The sequence below is a fragment of the Miniopterus natalensis genome, chromosome 4 (assembly GCF_054644295.1).
Source record: "Miniopterus natalensis isolate mMinNat1 chromosome 4, mMinNat1.hap1, whole genome shotgun sequence".
NCBI classification, from domain to species: Eukaryota; Metazoa; Chordata; class Mammalia; order Chiroptera; family Miniopteridae; genus Miniopterus; species Miniopterus natalensis.
In genome coordinates, this window is record NC_142084.1 from 64,489,277 (window position 1) to 64,507,129 (window position 17,853).

At 51.3% G+C, this 17,853-nt stretch overlaps 2 protein-coding genes across 6 annotated transcripts in view; one reads left to right on the forward strand and one right to left on the reverse strand.

Moving 5' to 3' along the window:
- The window catches only part of CHAF1A (chromatin assembly factor 1 subunit A), a 28,907-nt gene extending 24,615 nt beyond the window's left edge, over window positions 1-4,292 (forward strand). For all 4 annotated transcript variants that reach the window (XM_016197851.2, XM_016197849.2, XM_087816664.1 and 1 more), the window contains 2 exons: window positions 3,036-3,132; window positions 3,809-4,292. In XM_016197851.2, the coding sequence (XP_016053337.2) occupies window positions 3,036-3,132; window positions 3,809-3,909 (198 nt within the window). In that variant the 3' untranslated portion in view covers window positions 3,910-4,292. The remainder of the gene's footprint in view (window positions 1-3,035; window positions 3,133-3,808) is intronic.
- Window positions 4,293-6,514: 2,222 nt separating this feature from the next.
- On the reverse strand, window positions 6,515-16,123 carry UBXN6 (UBX domain protein 6). Of its 2 annotated transcripts, none has more exons than XM_016197852.2 (10): window positions 15,934-16,123; window positions 12,842-13,005; window positions 12,329-12,393; window positions 11,145-11,273; window positions 9,918-10,015; window positions 9,193-9,268; window positions 8,495-8,579; window positions 8,037-8,387; window positions 7,669-7,817; window positions 6,515-7,126 (listed from the first exon to the last, which is right to left on the reverse strand). In XM_016197852.2, the coding sequence occupies exons 1-10, from the start codon at window positions 16,014-16,016 to the stop codon at window positions 6,998-7,000; spliced, it is 1,329 nt and encodes a 442-aa protein (XP_016053338.2). In that variant the 5' UTR covers window positions 16,017-16,123; the 3' UTR covers window positions 6,515-6,997. The 2 variants fall into 2 exon arrangements, with proteins under 2 accessions (XP_016053338.2, XP_016053340.2); XM_016197854.2 differs by lacking the exon at window positions 15,934-16,123 and adding an exon at window positions 15,416-15,485.
- Window positions 16,124-17,853: the final 1,730 nt, after the last annotated feature.

The window sequence follows — 17,853 nt, forward strand, 5'->3', positions numbered from 1 at the left end:
GGACTGTCACCCCAGCTGACTTCCACCTGTCTCATTCTGGCCAAAATGCTTAGGCACAGCCACTCTGAGTTGTAAGAGAGGCTGGGAAATGAGAACTTACCACCCTTTGCCCCTGTCTTGACTTGGGGGATACATGTGTAAGGCCTCTCACCACACAGTGCTGACACAAAGTGGGAGACAGGTACAACTTTCTAGAATGGAAGATTGGAGGAGCATGTGGAACACTTACCCTACATTTTGGGGGGAAGTTGCTGACTGGTATTTCTGCACCCTCAGAAGTAGTTGTAGCTAAACTATAAATGTGTGTGAATATTTTAGAGTTGGTCGGGCCTTGCTGTTGAAGTTTTTTTTTTTAAATGTTTTTATTTTATCTTTATTTATTTTTTTAATCCTCACCCAAGGATATTTTTTTCCATTGCTTTTCAGAGAGAGTGGAAGGGGGGAGAGAGAGAAACATCGATTGGCTGCCTCCCACACAACCCTGACCTGGTTTGGGATCGAGCTCACAACCAAGGCACATGCCCCTGGCCAGAATTGAACCCGGGACTCCTCAGTCCAAAGGCCAATGCTCTAACCACTGAGCCAAACTGGCTAGGGCTGTTGAGATTTTCTTTTTTTTAATAGATTTTTGTTGATATCAGAAAGAGGAAGGGAGAGGGAGAGAGTGAGAAACATTGATGAGTCATTAATTGGCTGCCTCCTGCATGCCCCCTTTTGGGGATCGAGCCCACAACCTGGGCATGTGCCCTGACTGGGAAATGAACAGCAGTCTCCTGGATCATAGGTTATTGCTCAATCAATGAGCCACGCCAGCCGGGCTGTTGAGAATTTTTAAATCTTCATTTAGAGTTCAAAAATCAGCATTAAACCCTGAGTTTACAAGATATGATTTAGTTAGATGAACAGGCTGGGGTGAGACACCAACTTTGCCACCAGGTGTCTCTGGCACCAGAGTGATTCAGATCTGTGGGCCTAGGTTTTATTTTAAAGTGGGGAGAGGTGCCCTAGCCGGTTTGGCTCAGTGGTTAGAGCACCAAGCCAAGGACTGAAGGGTACTGGGTTCTATTCTGGCCAAGGGCACGTACCTCGGTTGCACGCTCAATCCCAGGTCAGGGCACGAGTGGGAAGCAACCAATCGATGTGTCTCTCTCACATCAATGTCTCTTTCTCTGTCTCTCTCCTTTCCACCCTCTCTGGAGAAAAAATATGTGTATGTGTGTATATATATATATATATATTTTTTTTTTTTTTAAATAAATAAAATGGGGAGAAGTTCTCTTTCCCCTTTCCAGTAAAATATATTCTATAATCAAAACAAAACTAAAAGAACAATTGTTACACAGCCGGAGTTCTTGACAGTTGCCAAATATCTCTAACTCCTGCCCATTTCACATGTTCCTCGTTTTCCATCTCTGCGTCCACCACATGCAGCAGTGACAGCAGGGTGATGAGCTTTCCCATTACAATAAACTGCTGACAGTCTGGCAGGTGTGGCTCAGTGGTTGAGTGTCAACCTGTGAACCAGGTCACAAGTTTGATTCCCAGTAAGGGCACATGCCCACGTTGCAGGCTCGATCCCCAGTAGGTATGTGTGCAGGAGGTGGCCAACTGATGTTTCTCTCTCATTGATGTTTCTCTCTCTGTATCCCTTTCCCTTCCTCTCTCTCTTGAATCAATAAAAACATCTTTTTAAAAAAGCTGCTGATCCGGTCAGGGCACATGCCCGGGTTGCGGGCTGCGGCTGATCAGTGACTCTCTCATCATTGATGTTTCTGTCTCTCTCTCTGCCTCTCCTTTCCTCTCTCTGGAATCAATAAAGGTATATTTTAAAAAATAATAATAATAAATAAATAAATAAGCTGCTGACAGTTCAGCACAATGGGCTCAGGGTGTTATCCTAAATTTTCACTGTAGAATATTGTATAGCCTGTCCTGTGTCTGGAGGGTTATAGATAGTCATTCCTCTATACTTGTGTTTCCTGCCTGGAGCGCCCAGTAACCAGGGGAGGCTATGAAGAAATCCCTGTTCTTTTTGCCTAACAGACCCAAACAAATATCCCCAAATCCACATAGTTGAGAGCTAGGCTGTCTGCTCTTCTGTGATCAGTTCTTTAGAACGCGTAGTTAGAAATCACCCTCAGCATCCTGCAGTGGCAGCTCCTGCTTTTGCTCTAGGGACAATTCCTATCTCTGTGATGCATGAAGCGTACTCACCAGGAACTGATGATGCCCCAAACTTGAGCCCAGTCTGCCAACTAGGTCAGGAACCCAATCTGCAAATCTTGCTGCTCTGTCATCCCTTTTCCAGGCAAATGGAGATTTTTGTAGCACAGGAACTTCAGAGTATTTTCAGAAGTAGCTTCTCTATTGAAATAAGTCTGTTCCTGTCTCTGCCAGTTCCTTGTCCATTTACAGAGAGTGAGCACTCCTGTGGGTGGTTAATGTTTAAAATTAGTTCTGCTACTTTCCACAGTCTGTCTGTCCCCTCTGCTGAATACCAATGAAAATTGCCCAAGAATCTTGGAAATTCTAGCCCCCGTAGAGGCCTTCCTGCTGTCCCCTGTCCCTCCTGTCCTGACTTCTGTCCACATTTGCCCAGGTAGTACCCACACTGGCCAAACTGGTCTAAACATAAGTTGAGAGTTGTCAAGCATCAGGCAGAAGGGACAGAGAAAGCACTAACCGACTGGGCTCTCAGCCATTTATTTCAAGTAATAAATTTGAAGAAAGTGTGTGCTTTGTCAATTTCTTTTTCAAACCAAACCAGAAACCCAGAATTCTAATTCAAAAACAGTTCACAAGTTATTTTTGTAATGAGGTAAATAAGATAGTGATACTTTTCAGAGCTCTGAATTAGTTCATTGGAGGGAACTTCCCAAGGTTTCCTTTGGTCATCGGCTATCAAATGGACTCCTTCAATATGTTGCCAGAACAGTAAAGGAGGTCAGAAGTATAGATACATGTAGCAGGAGGGGCATACACTGCTCTGCCCCAAAGCGCCCATGCTAACGGCCCGTGCCCCCTTGTCTGTTCAGGTTGGAGCTGGGGACCTGGATGGCTTCCAGGCAGACACGGAGGAGGAGGAGGAGGAAGATGGTGACTGTGTGATGATGAACATCTCAGATGTTTCTGGTGAGAAAGACCCCCAGAACCTCTTCTAATGTAGGCTGGCAGCAGGGGGAAGAGTGTGCACCCTATTCTCACCTTTTCACTGGCTCTCTTTTATATATAACGGGGGTTGAATTAAAAGACTCTGAAAGACACTTGGTGAGCTGGTCTAATGTGGGATGGGCAGTTGGGTCCAATCCAGGCCCTGGAGGATCTGACTTGGTTTCCTAAGCTACATTTAGGAGACCAAAGAACTGAAGGTTGGTTGCTGCCGAGGTGGACGATGGATGGGAGGTGTCAGGGAAGAAGAGTCCAGAAGGTAGGGTTCCTGGCACCAGTGAGGTGCCTCTGAGCTTCTCCAGGGAGGAGAATAGCAGTGATGCCGGGCTCAGGGAACCTGAAGTCCTTGACAGAGCCACTTGACCTTGGTGTCCTAGTTTCCTCCCCTTTGCTGAGAGGCTTCAGGCCCAGATTTGGCTCTTCCTCTGAATGAGCTGAAGAGGGGACAGGGGCTGCCTGAGGGCGGGAAGGTAGTAGTACATCTGTCTAGAAAAGGGGGATAGGTCTGGGAGCTAGAGCCACGCCCCTTCTCTAACCACAGTTGGATCAAGGGGTCTTACCCGAAGAAGGCTCCCAGAGCTGTTTTAGGCCCTGGGGACACAGGTACAGCCACTGAAGCCCTACCTCTCTTTCCTTGCAGAGGTCCAGGACCCTTGTGGAACCACTCCCAGAGCTGGAAGGCCTGTGGGAGTGGACACCAGCGAGAGCCCCATGCCCTCCAGCTCACTCAGCCCCTCCTGAGCACTGCAAACTGGCGGGTGTGTTTATGTAGAATGGTTAGGGTTTTCTCAGATGCTTCTCAGATACTTGAAAGTCCTATGATTCCTGTGTAAAGAGCACTTTGTCCTGCTTCGCATATGCCCCCTCAAGGGTTGGAAAGTATATAGGATGCTTGACTCATTCTTTTTGTTATTTGTAAAAATTTCCCCCGAAAGCTGCGTATTAATCTGCCCTTTAATAAAGCATTATTGCAATGTGTTGGCCTGTACGGGGAATCCTAATTGTGTGCTAAGGATCCTGAGCAGGCACTATGATGAAATGCTTATAAATGAATTGGAGCCCTGCCGGTGTAGTGTGGCACCGGGACTGACATGGACGTGTATAAACTTATTGTCTAGCCTTGACCTGGTTTGTCATTTTTTCAACACATTGTTTCTGTGAGTGTGTACCTTAACTTGTCGCCTGAGCCTGGTGCCGTTCTGTGCTGTGAGGTGTCCATTCCTTCTACCTCACGTATTGTGGCATCTGTATCAAGCTTTCCACTTTGCAAAAGCACTGTCCTATCTCTTTGTTGTGAAATCCTCTGCCTCCCCAATGACCTAGTTCAGGGTATGGCTTCTCAGCAGATACTTGTGCCCATCAGTTCCTCCTGCCCCTTGGGAGGTGAGCAGGGCGTATTCTGGGCCTCTGAGATCTGAATCCTGGCTTCCAGATGGACTTCTGGGTCAGGCCACACCACAGAAGAGTATTGAAACTGAGTGGAGCCAGCTAGACTCTGGAGCCCTGTTCCCGAAGGACCTGGAGCAGCCCCATATTGGGGCAGTGACAGCATGACAGGCATCTGAGCATATGTTGGACTCAGGGAGCTGATGTTTTGGCAGAGTTCACACATACCATCCAACCTGGACTCCTGTCCTGCCAACCCTTCATATCGAGTTGTTTTTGTTCCTGCCTCAATGTAAGAAGAGCCAGCAGGCATATCAATGTGCAGAACAGTTCATATCAGCTGGATACAGCCAGACAGCAACTCAACCCTGTTGCTGTCTGGTAGCCAAGACTCCCCAGGTTTTCCACTCCCACAAACACCCTAATCCTTCAGGGGCCCTATATGGGTGGGGCTGAGAAACACCCATTGCAGAGTGAGGGCATGAGCCCTGGCCAGGACCTCCTGCTGGAGGCAGGGTGTAGCTGAATACAGGTGTGTGCACAGGATAGAGGTACATAATGTTACACCTGTGGACATGACTACCTGTCAAGTCCCCTTAAGCCTGTTTTAGCTGGATATCTGACAACTGACAACTTGCAGTTGAGCCCTAGCAGCAGCTGGGGACAGAGAGGGGACATAGGACCTAAGTGACAGGGGTGAGGCCATGCTGGGTTCCCAAGATATGGCAGCAAAGGAGATAGGCGTGGGTCCCACATCTGTGTGAGGCAAGGGCATACATGGGGGAAACTTGCTTGCTGAGGGGATTACAAGGGAGTTTTGCTTTGAAAATCACATTTGGGCCCTGGCCAGCGTGGCTCAGTGGTTAAAGCGCGTGCCTGTGCACTGGAGAGTAGCTGGTTCGATTCCCAGTCAAGGGCACGTACTTGGGTTGCAGATCCAATCTCTGCCCCCGATCAGGGCATATGTAGGAGGCAACCAATCATGGATGTTTCTCTCCTCCCTCTCTCGCCTGCCCCCATTCTCTCCAGAATCAATGGGAAAAAATATCCTCATTCCTCAGGTGAGAATTAAACATTTATGTATGTGTGTGTGCGTATATATGTACATATATATATACCTGTACATATACATATATATATATACACACACATACATATATATATAAAAACCCACATTTGGGACCTTGAAGCATCACCCAGCTGGCAATGTCCAGAGAACCAGCCACCAGGCCTCCATGCAGGGGAGAATCTAACAGATCTAACAGGAACTAGAGCCAGCAGCCCACCTGGGGGTAATAGGAGAGGTATGACCCAGGTGAGTGGTGAAGGGGGCATCTCACATCCTGGGTGTGATCAGGGCTGAGTATCTTTGACGTTCCAGGTCTTGGGTTTCCCTGTTTTAGTTCCCTGTAGCTGTAACCTGTCACTGCAAACTGGCTTAAAACAACACAAACTTGTTCTTACAGTTCTAGGTGTCATATCTGACATGGCCTCACTACTTTAAAATACAGGTCTGGACAAGGCTGGTTCCTTCTAGAAGCTCCAGGAGAAAATCCATTTCTGTGCCTTTTCCAGCTTCTAGAGGCCCCTCCATTCCTTGGCACATGGCCTCTTACTCCATCTTTGAAACCTGCAGCATAGTATCTTCCTATCTCTTCTGCCTCCTCCTTCCATGTATAAGAACCTCTTTGATGACACTGGTTCCATCTGGAAAATCCAGTACAATCTCCCATCTCAAGGTCCTTAATCACAAAAGTTCCTTTTGCCACATAAAGTAACATTCACAGGTTCCAGGGGTGAGGACGTGGACATCTACGGGAACCGTTCTGCAGGCCTCAGACCCTAGCTCCACAGCCCAGGGTCCCTGGGGCACCCTTCCTCAGCAAGACAGGCTCATCCACTGGGTGAATGTAGCTACTGACCTGACCTGCAACACACAGCTGGAATTCACCACCAGGAGACTAGTCAAACAGCCTGTTTATTTGGATTCAGAATTTAGTGTTACAGAACTCTGTCCTGACAGGCCCAGCATCTCCTTACGCCACTATCACCAGCAGCTCCAAAGGGTAGCCTCAGGGCCAGCCGTGGTGCCTGGGCGACAGAACGTGGGACCTGGGCCTATGCTGCAGGCCCACTCTCCTGCCCAGGAAGGCGCCCAAGTTTGTCATTCCTGGGGTTCCATTAATCAGGTTAATAGCAGCTGAAGAAGGCTTAGTTAGACCCAGCCCAACCTAGGACAGCACAGCAGCTGTCCCCTGAAAGCCCCCAGGGTGACGGTCACAGGCCAACCAGTGGCTCTCCCCTCCCTGTGGGCTGGGCAAACAGTCCCAGAAGAAGCTGGGAGGCCTTGGAGTGGACGGAGAATGAGGACATGAGCAGTGGTGGAGGAAGCAGGAGAGCATGAAACAGACCCATGGGGGCTGAAGCCAACCCTGCTTTTATTTCACGAGAGCTTCTCGATGGTTACCAGGAGCTCGGGTTTCAGGATAGATGAGTCTGGCCTGGCCCCTGCAGCCTTGATGTCCTCTAGTACCGCCATGTCCCACGAGAAGGTCAGGAGGGCTGAGGGCACCTGTGGTGAGGGGAGAAGCGTCAGCCTTGTTTTGGCCTTTATGTGACAGAGCTCACACCTTCACGTTCAAATCTTCATGTTGGAACAAGGGCCACACACTGCCAGGGCTACCCCCCACTAGTGACACCAGTGATGGCCTTCACATAGTCAACCTATTCCTGAAACAGTGGCGCCTCCTACAGAAAGGCAGGGCTCAGGGACACCTCCTGACCTAGCTGAGGCTGTCCCAGGCCACCTTCCTTCCTGGTCTCCCTGCATCAGGAAATTCCCACATTTCCAATCCCATCTGGGTCCTCAGAGGACTCGAAATAACACACTTGCCACCTTCCTTCCCATTTTAAAGGTGGGAAACTGAGACACAGACAAGTTACTCACTCAAGGTTACACTGCTAGTAAAGGGAAAGGGACTGAAACCAAGGAAGCCTGGTCCTGGGACCCTGGCTCCTAGCACCACCCCATACTAAAGAGTGCCACCCTCACAGGGAGTATGTGTGGATTCAATGTGAACCCAGACAGCCAGCATGAGGCAGCTTGTCACTCACCAGCCCACACTCATTGAAAGCCAAGTTCTCATCCTCTGACAACTTCTGCCCACACGAGGCCAGCAGCTCGAAGGGGAGCCAGTCATTCTGCAAGGCTTCCCGGACAAAGCTATACAGTGCTGCCACCCGCTCCCGCGCATAGAAGGTCCCTGAGGGGTGGAACAGTCAGAGTGGGGCTGGAGATCATGGGAATCCCCCAGCCCAGACAAGCAGAGTAGAGCCCAGAGGAGCTCAGACCAGAGAAGCCTTCCACTCTTGCTGGAGGTGCAGCAAACCCACAGATGCAGTTATTACACTACACCCAGCTCAGCCAAATTAGCACAGACACCACCTCCCAGGCCTCACCCTGACCAGTGGGAAGCACACACCCTGGAGGAGGCAGCCGTCGGGAAGACGGACACGCAGCAGTGTGTAAGTGTACTTGCGCATCTCCCTCTGCTCCTCCTTCTCCCGCATAGCCTTGGTCCTCAGCATGCTCAGCCTCTCCACCGCCTCAGACCTGAGTTTCTGCTCCCGTTTGGCCTCCTCGGCCGTGAGGTTGAAGAAGTCAGAGGGCAGGTCAAACTGAGAGGCCAGCGGCGAGGGCTGGAAGACACGGCGCTGGCGGAGCAGTGTGGCCCGCACAGGTTCAGCGCACAGCAGCTGCTCCTTATGCCTCTCCAGGCTCTCGGGCTGGGCCAAGGCGGCCTCGCTTAGAACGTAGAACTCTTCGGGGCCCTCTGGGACATGCAGGGATGTCACTATGTCATGGCAGAAAGACCCCCGAGCTGGGCCCCTCACACCCCCACCTACCAACTTAGCCAAGGCCTTTCTCTACCCAGCTTACCCTGATCTGGAACTGGCAACAATGCCTTCTGGAAACCAATGGCCTCAAAAAACTCGTGGGTCCCTTCCAGGCAGTTAATGCGTTCCTGGGAGCAGAGCCGGAAGTCATGCAGGGCCCTTGGGCCTCCTCAAGCCCCACCAACCTCACTGCACAACCCATCCCACCAGGCCCAGCATCCTCCTCTTTTGGAGTGTCTGCTGCCTGCTAGACAGGACAAATCCCCATAAAGCTGCCTAAGGACAGGCTGCCAGAGCTAGTCACAGAGGGTGTGGGACCCCAAAGGCTAACAACCATGGTAAAGAACTAAAGAGCCAAAAAACATCATTGGGGGGGTCCCAAAAATTGAGAGGGGGCTGTGTATGATGATGGGGGAGACAGTCAGTGCCCTGCCAGCAGCACAGGTAACAGGGTGGACCCCTTGATTTTTCCACAGAAGCCATAAATCTCTGTGCTGATATGATCCCAACTAAAGAAAAGTCAGAACACGCCACGGGTGGTGGTGAATGCAGATTAAATATAGATATCCTGTGTGACCTATATTCATAAAATGCCCTCTCCACCTGCCACCTCTGCCCACCTCAACTTGAAACCCCTGGAGGAGCACTCCGACTGACCCCACCACCAGACTGAGCCCTATGTGACTGGAGGCCCAGCCATGCTGGCTACACAAGCTAAAAGTCACTCAACACAGCCCTCACCTGGAACACCTTGTTCTGCAGCTTGATCTTCCGGTACTTCTCCTCCTCAGGGTGCAGGTGGATATTGTCCAGGTACCTGGGGCAGAATTAGGGAACCGGGACAGGTCTGGGTTGACCGACTGGCTCCTCTGTACCTCCCACCCCCAGGTGGACAGCACCCCAGAGCCACATCCAGGCTTGTGGTAAGAGGGCTGGGGGCGGTGCCGTCACACCTCGGATACCTCATGGAGCCTGACCCTGGTGCCAACAGCCTGGGCCAGCACAGGACACCACTGCCCACCTGATGCCCATTCCTGTGCCTGTTCCTGGGTCCTGCCTCCTTTGGAAGGCACCAATAGACTACAGTATCAGGATGGAATGAACAGAGTCAGAATAACAGGCTACCAGGGCCAATGGGCCACAGTATCTACCTGGGGGCTCGTGAGCAATAAGGACTTCCAGTACCCCCGGACCTGCTCAGTCAGGGGAGCTGGGTGGGAACTCACCTCCTTCCCATTCCTTTGATGATCCCACGGGGAAGCTAGGGTTGGGAATTACCAATTCTGTAAACCCCTTCATTTTACAGACAGATAAAGAGGCCAAGCCCCTTCGTCATGGGCTCAGGGGCAGTAAAGGGTAGGGCTTGGCTTGACTCCCAGGGCCAGGCTCCTTCTGGGCCCCTTCAGCAGGTCATGCTGGAGGCCTAAGGGGCTGGCATCCCCGGTGGGGAAAGGGTATCCACTCACTTGGCAATGGTATCCACGCCCAGCTTCACCCTGTCCCGGTCTTTGTTGAACGTATGGATCTTCATGATGGAAGCAGCTACTGGGTCAGTGGAGAAGTGCTGGGAGGAGTGAGTAAAGATGTCAAAAAATACTTACCTCACGGCCTGGAGGCCTCACTACTCAGGAGGCAGCAGTAATACCACCAGTAACAGTCTCATGGTGGACTGGCCAGTAGCACTTAACTGCAGGGAACTCAGCTCTATGCATACAGCAGAAAAAAAGGAGAGAAGCCCTTTGATGACTCCATCCTCGGCCTCAGCCCTGCCCTCACCTCTAGGGAAGAGGAGGCCGTTGGCAGCCCAGAATATGCAACAGAATTATGGCTGCTGACCAGCAGACCTTAAAATGGAATATTAGTCTGGATAATCCAGGTAAGCCCAGGGTAATCATAAGGGCCCATCAGGAGAGAGAACCAGAGAGACGGTAGCCGGACAAAGACTTGGCCTGGCACTGCTGGCTGTGAAAATGAAAGAAGGGGCCACAGGATACAGGTGACCTGGACACCAGAAAAAGACAGGAAATAAATGGACTGTCCACAGAGCTTCCAAAAGAAATGCAGCCCTCCTGCCACTAGTGAGAGCCATGTTGGACTCTGACTTCCAGAATTCTAAGAGACTAGACATGTGCGTTTGAAGCCCCCAAGTTTGCAGTAATCTGTTATGACGGTTAATGAGAAACTCAGACCCAGAGCAAAGATATTAGGGTGTTCTTTCTGTTCCTCTTGCAAGTTTTTTTTAAGTTGGAAATTATTTCCAGATTCAGTTTTAAGGAAAAAAATGCTGGAGCTCTTTTTGTACTGATAATAATAGCTGGCAGTTACTACATTAAATATGAGCGGTATGTTACTTTTTACAAAAAACAAAGCAAGTGAAGGAGAGATACAAGTACGTCAGTAGTTTGTACATATTTGCAATGTCTCTGGAAAGGGACGTAAACCACCCACAGAGGCTGCATCCTGGGAGAATGCCTGGGAGGTGGGTGGAAGGCAGCTTTTGTCTGCCTACCCTTTTGCATTGTATTCTGTACCATAAATAAGCATTACCTCTGAGTAAGCGACAACAGATATGATACACACAGGTGAGAACACTAGGAAGGATCTGTACCACCCAGCCTTACTGGGGCTTACTGAAGGCAGCCCTGACCCTGGAGCCTCTAGGTGAGGAATGGGGGCATGGGGCCTCCACTCACTGAGAGAATGGCCTCTTTGATTCGGGTGTCACGCTGGTCCTTCCTCAGGATGGCCCCTGTGAGCGGGCAGGTGAAGTACACTCCAGGCACTGCCAGGGGAGTCGAGCCTTCCTCTTTAGGCTCGGGTACCTGGAGGGATGGGGATGAAAGTGTCCAACCTTGACTGTAGACAGAGGCCACCCCAAGTCAGATTGCCATAGCCCTGAAAGCATGGCCCTGCGAGTCAGACATCCCTGGTCTCAACACTATCCCCTCTACCATGAAACACTCTGGCGCATGACCGAGCCCCTCTGAGACTGTTTTCTCGTCTGTGAAATGTCTCTACAGGACCAACTCAGAATTCAACAAGGTAAGAAATGATAGAAAAGTGTACAGCAGCTTCAGACACAGCACTCTATCAATGGCTTTGCTGTTCCGATCCCTGCTACCTGGTAAAGGGGCTTTGTGGTGAGGAGTTGCGTCATGGTGCCCTGGAGTCCTGGCCTCTCTCTGAACCTCAAGTCCTAGGCAATATCTAAGGTCTCTTCCACTCTAAAATCCAGTGAGAATTCGAGGGTTGAACCGTTAGGAATACCCTTTCTGCAGAGCTCTCCTTTAGGATGGCCTCTGATTACACCGGTCTCTACAGAGTCCTTCTACCTCCCAAGAAGGCTACAGGGGGCAGTGCTAAGGGTACCGGCTTTGGAGTCCCACAGACTGGGGTCCCATTCTGCCCCTGCCAATTCTGAGGTGCATGACTGAGGACAGTTGCCTTCACCTCCCTGAACCTGTTTTGTCTGAAAAGTGTGAACTATAACAGTACCTACCTTCATGGAGTTATGAAGTTAGGGTGGGGAGGAAACCAACAAACTAATGGAGTCCAGTCCTACCCTCAGCACCCAAGCCTGACATCATTAGGCCTGAGTGTGGAGGTCCCAGTCAATACTGCACTCAGCCACAATCCACCTCTACCTTTCAAAGTAGGGTTCCCCAAGGCCAGAGGTGACCTCTATTTACCCTGATGTCTCTTCTGCGTACCCACTGCCCCCAGTACCAGGTGCTTACAGCCCAGGGCTGGGCACTTCGCTGGTGATGAGGAAATGGACAATTAGACAAATGCAAGCAACAACTTGAGGTGCCAGGAGCCAGCTCCCCTGCCCCAGGCCACCCCCTGGGGCGTCATGTTGTCACATGAATGCTTTTACCATGTTAGTCCCTGGTGCCTCTGTGATCCCACTGACAGTTGCTTCAGCTCGAAGTTCCTTTCTCACTGCAGGAAGAGGCAGAGATGGGTCAGTGTACGGCCCCTTCGGGGCTGGCCCTCAGGTGGGTCAAGTTCTAGTCCTGCTTCTAGCTTGAAGTCCTGGCCCATCTTCCTGCAACAATGCTTCATGCCCCCAGTCTTCACCTGACCATCTGATGATGACTTTCGACCTTCTCACCTTCTCTTCCTCCTCCCTCCCCTCTTCAACCTCCCTGACATTCATGGCACCCAAACTACATCAGACCCTTGTTCCTCTTCACCCTGAACTTCTCCACTCTCACAACTGTGATTTTAAAGCCCCTCAGAGTCGTTGGTTATGTAATTATTTTCATCCAGGGCCAAGCACAGGATCTGGGGTCTGTAAACAGCCACGGACAGGCCTCGAGAACAGAGAGGCAGAGGCTTCACTCCACCTCCCCTGCCCCCACTGCAGCCCAAGGATGCCACAGCTCACCCTGATTCCGGATGAAGTCCTGTGATGTGGGGCCCCGGGCCCTGGGCTGCTTCTGCTCAAGCCGGGCCAGGGCTGCTGCAGCTGCCATCTGTGCCTCATTGGTGGGTCCCTGGCGGGGCTGCTGGCGCGCCAGCTGGTTGGGCTTTTCTTTGGGGGCCTTCTCCCTGGGGGAGACATAGGAAAAGTAAGGTGATATGGGGCCAGACAGAAGAGCCTCTGTCCCTCTCCCATTTCTACTCTTGCCCCATCAGACAGATATGACCCTTTTCCTAGCCCCCTACTTGCCCACCCCGTGGCCACTAGAAGGTTCTAACACAGACAGCAGAGCCCCTGGAGGCAGATGGTGATTTCACCACCAGCTCTGCCCCTTTGGGCAAGTCATGCACTGGCCTGGGCCCCAGAGGCATCATCTGTTAAATGGGGGTAACAGGTAACAGCACCCACCACACACATGGGGGCCATCCTGGTGAAGCATGTGTGACAGCACCCTAATGTCTTCAGGAACTAATGCGACTGAAAGGTATCATTTCTCTCCTTGCTCCGTCCTAAGAAGCTCAACCCTCATTGTCTGCAACAGTGAGCAGTTGTAGGTTTTTTTTTAAAATAATAGTTTATTGATTTTTAGAGAGAGAACGGAGAGGGAGAAAGAAAGAAACATTGATGTGAGAGTGAAACATGATCGGCTGCCTCCTGCATGCCCCCTACTGGGGATTGAGCCCACAGCCCAGGCATGTACCCTGACCAGGAATTGAACCCTCAATCTTTCAGTGCATGGGATGACGCCCAACCGACACACACTGGCCAGGGTGCAGTTGCAATTTCATTAATTGAAAACCTACTGTGTACCAGGCAGCATACAGTGTTTATTCCTCATACCAACACCCCTCTGAGGGAGGGCTTAAGATCTTCTTTTGCAAGACCTGGGTTAAGCAAGGTACAAGATGTAGTTTAATCTCACCTCCATCCTGGGAAATAAGTGTTGTGATGACCCCAGGGGATGGATGGCTTAATAATCTACTTAACAAGAAAATGAGCTGGTTTTGAATGTTCCATCAGAAAAATCCTTCCTCCCACTCTGGTCTTACTCACCTACCTCTCCTGGCCCCCATAGTTGGGATCATCTGTGCTAAGTCTGTAAAACCTTCCCAGGAGCCAACGCTCTCAGTTCATGGCCTCACTCCTCTTACTCTACTCAGATAAGCAGGCATCCCCTCTTCTTGTTCCAAGGCCTCTGGGGCCTGCTTCCTGCCAATCCCTGCCCCTCTTGCCAGCCCTCCCCACAGCTGAGAACTTCATGTTGAAGGAAAAATGAGTCATATAGACCCATCCTACTCCCATGTGATATTCTGATCTTTCTATAAAAATGCCACTTTCCAAGACATCTCACCCACCCCCCTTTGTGGCTCCAATGGGCAGAGGGATTCCTCTAAAACCTAAGTCAGTGCTTATCACACGTCTGCACAAAGTCCTCCCAAGACCTGCACAACAGAATCCTAAAACCACCCATGTCCCCATGGCCATGCACAACCTGCCCGTCTCCCTGGTTCACTCTTCTCTATCTACAATGGTCTCCCTGGTGTTGCTCAGACAGGGCCAGCTAGTTCCTGCTACAGAGCATTTGCACTTCCTATGCCTTCTGCCCAGAATATTCCACCTGGCTGCCTGGGGGTGGGATAAGGAAAAGAGGTCTGGGAGAGGGTAGAGCAGCTGTGTGTGTGTGTGTGTATGTGTGTGTGTAAGCGTGCACGCTCGCCAGTGCCTGGGTGCCAGAGAGAGAGAGACGGGTTGATTTCCGCATGGCTAAATCTCACCTCATCCAGCTCTCAGCTCACATGTCACCTTCTCAGAGAGGCATTCCTGGACCATCTAAAGGTTCCCCCCAGTACTCACTATCCCCTGTCCCTGTTTTTTTCACGGCCCCAGGCAACACCTAATCTTTAACCATTCATGTATTGGTTTCTTTTTCCATTTCCCCCACTAGAAGGTGAGCCCTGAGAGAATGAAAATTTTGTCCTGCCTCTCCTACCCCTCCCAGCCCCTACCTCTTCACAATCCAATCTATTATTCCAAACAGACCCCTGCCCAGGCTGGGGTCTTTCCTCAATCACTCTCTCCCAGTCCCCACAGCCCCCTCTGTAGCTCCCTGCAGCAGCCCAGTACCTCCCAGGCTCCCTTTGCTAATCCCATCCCCCAGTGGAGCTTCCCTTTCAGCCCACCAGCCCTGACAGTCTAGCATCCTCACCTGCTTCACCATTTCACTGGCCCTCCACACACATCCCCATTGAATTTTCAGTCTTGCCCCAGGCCCTTCCCTTCTCCAAATCCTCCCCAGAAAACTCACAGAGGCCTTAGGGTGTGCATACCACCTCCACTATCCTTCCAGACCTCCCAAAAGCCTACCCCAACCATCACCCACAAGGCCTCCAGCTCCTTCCCATCACAGACAGACAGACAGACAGACACACACACACACACACTCACACACAAACACACGGCTTCTCTCCCACCCACCCACCTCTGTCTCCATTCTCCTTCCAGACATTCCTAGGCCCCTCGCTGCCCCCTCCAATTCACCCAGACGTCCTAAATCCTTGGCGACTCTTCCAACAATGCCTCAGGCTCCCTGGCCTTCCAGGCTCTCCTTCAGTCCTCCTTCGCGCTCCAGAACCAGAGCCCAGAACCAGGGCCTCACATCAGGAACGCTAAACCTCTAGACTGCTTCTCTAGGCTCAGCTCCCAATCCCTTTAACCCAGATTCCCCCAAATCTATATGCTTACTCAAGAATCCTTCTCCGCCCTCAGGCTTCTCCCTAACCACTCCCCTACTCCCTTCCCAGGTCGCTCGGTTCGTCACCAGCTCTCTACAGCCCCGCCCCCCTCGTCCCTTCCTCCTGCCCCGCCCCCTCAGGTCTCGCCCCTCCCGCTTCGCCCCCGGAGGCCTCCCCTTCCCCTTAGTCCCACCAGATCTCCGAGCCCTGCCCCCGAGGTGTCTACCCGCTGACTCTCGGCCTCCCCTCCGCATTCCTCGCCTTCTCTGGCCTCCCCAGACCGTCTCCGTCCCCAAGCCTCAACCCCCAGCCCTGGTCACGCACCCCACCGACTCCGTGAGCTTCTGTCCGGCACCCGCACTCTTAAACTTGATGTCAGCCTTGATCTCCTGGAAGAATTTCTTCATGGTGGCGGCAGCCTCGGCGGCACGGGGCCGCGTGGGGGCGGGGGGGCGCAGGGCCCAGTGGGTTGGTAGGAGCCAACAACCGGAAAAAAAAATAAGGCGCTGCCGGAAGTCCCGCCTTCCCAGGCCAGCCCACGTGACAATCGGCGGAGCACGCCTTTCTAGAATTCTACGCTTTGCAGGCCTGCAGCGGCCGCTCTGCACTCTGTGCCTCTTCTCGGTGGTTCTTCCGGAGTCTGTTGCCAGGGGCGATGAACGGGCTGCTAGCTGCCGGCTGTGATTTGGCGCCTTCCACCGCCTTCCCCAAGGGGTAACGAGAGGAGGGGTGGCCGACTTGACCCCACCGAAGAAGTGCTGGCCCTGCTCAGAAAACTTCGTAGCTCCCCAGCACTTAAGTGATAAAGTCTCAATTCAGTTGTGGGTGAATTCAAGGCCCCCATTGAGACAGGCCAGTAAGCCAGGACAAGAGGAATAGGGAAACTGGGACAGTTGAACAAACTGACAGCAATTTACAGCAAATACAGGTCATTGCCCTAGAAATAACACCTAGGCCCCGCCTGGCTGTGCGTGGCTCAGCGGTTGAGCGTAGACCTAGGATCCACGCGATTAGTGTTCGATTCCCGGTCAGGGCACATGCCTGGGTTGTGGGCTCTATCAATGACTCTCTCATCATTGATGTTTCTATCTCCCTCTTTCCCTCTCCTTTCCTCTCTCTGAAATCAATAAAGATATATTTAAAAAAAACACACACACACACACACAAAAACCCACATCTAGGCCTCAGTTGCATTTTAGCTGCAGACCCAGAAAAGCAGCCAAACGAGGTGGGCAACACCAGGACCAACTGTAATGACTAAAGGAGCACACCTAGAAAACTGATGAATATTCTGCTAAAACCCTCCCCTGAGACCTCCCCTAAGATTCCCTCCTGCAAGAGAGAAATAAAAGCCTCAAGACAAAGGCCCCAGAGTGTGCTTTCCCTCTGGGGAGCACCCCCCCACCACCACCATGCCTCTTCCCCTCTTCTTCAACACAGGCATGCATCTCCTAAATTCTAAGGGGATCCCAGGAGACTTGCAGCCAGGGCAGCAATAGGCAGAGGCAGCTTGTGGCAGGCTATTTCCCTGAACTTGGCCACAAGGCCTCTTTTTCTCTAACTTCCCAGAGCACTAGGGCAGCCTAGCCTGGGCTCTCCTGTTGCTTCTCCTATGCTAAGCCCTTTCTTGTTTTACTCTCCCCAGCTTTAATAAATGTCCCCTTATAGTTATCTGGACTCATGAAATTTTTCCTGCATGAGGTCAAGAACCCACACACTACCAGCTGGCCCTAGGCAGACAAGGGCCAGCTCCCCTTCCCGGTAACACCACAACCCAGCCCCATGGTCATCTTCAGTATCCCATCATCCCCCTTAACCTTCCTGAGCTTCAGTTTCCTATCTATGAAATGGGGATAAGAATAGCACCTGCTTCCTTGGAGGACTGTAAGCACGATAATGCAATTGGAAGGCTCGATAAATGGCATACTTTATATTTCTTGAGAGTCGGCTCTGTATCAGCAATGAGAAAAACAGACAAAATTCCCTGACCTCAAAGAGCTCCTAATTTTTTCAATGGGCGTGGGGAGGGACAGACAATATGATAAATAAAATCTATGCTAGGGTAGATAGTGTTAAGTGTTATAGAGAAAAAGTGGACAACAATAATAGAGGAGGGCAGTGGGGGCAGTTTGCAACATCAAAACAGGCACGGGAAAAGGACAGTTTTGAGACCACCACTGACATTTGAATGTGTCTGAACATTAGATGATATAAAGGAGCTACCATTAATTTTGCTAAGGGTTG

What these genes read in the sequence shown, in the direction of transcription:
- UBXN6 (XM_016197852.2), bottom strand. Translation starts at nt 16,016, where the DNA reads ATGAAGAAATTCTTCCAGGAGATCAAGGCTGACATCAAGTTTAAGAGT. An exon ending in CGACGGCTGCCTCCTCCAGG is followed by an intron (nt 7,818 to 8,036) that starts GTGTGTGCTTCC and finishes TCCACCCCTCAG; the next exon opens with GGACCTTCTATGCGCGGGAG. An exon ending in CTTTCAATGAGTGTGGGCTG is followed by an intron (nt 7,127 to 7,668) that starts GTGAGTGACAAG and finishes CCCTCACCACAG; the next exon opens with GTGCCCTCAGCCCTCCTGAC.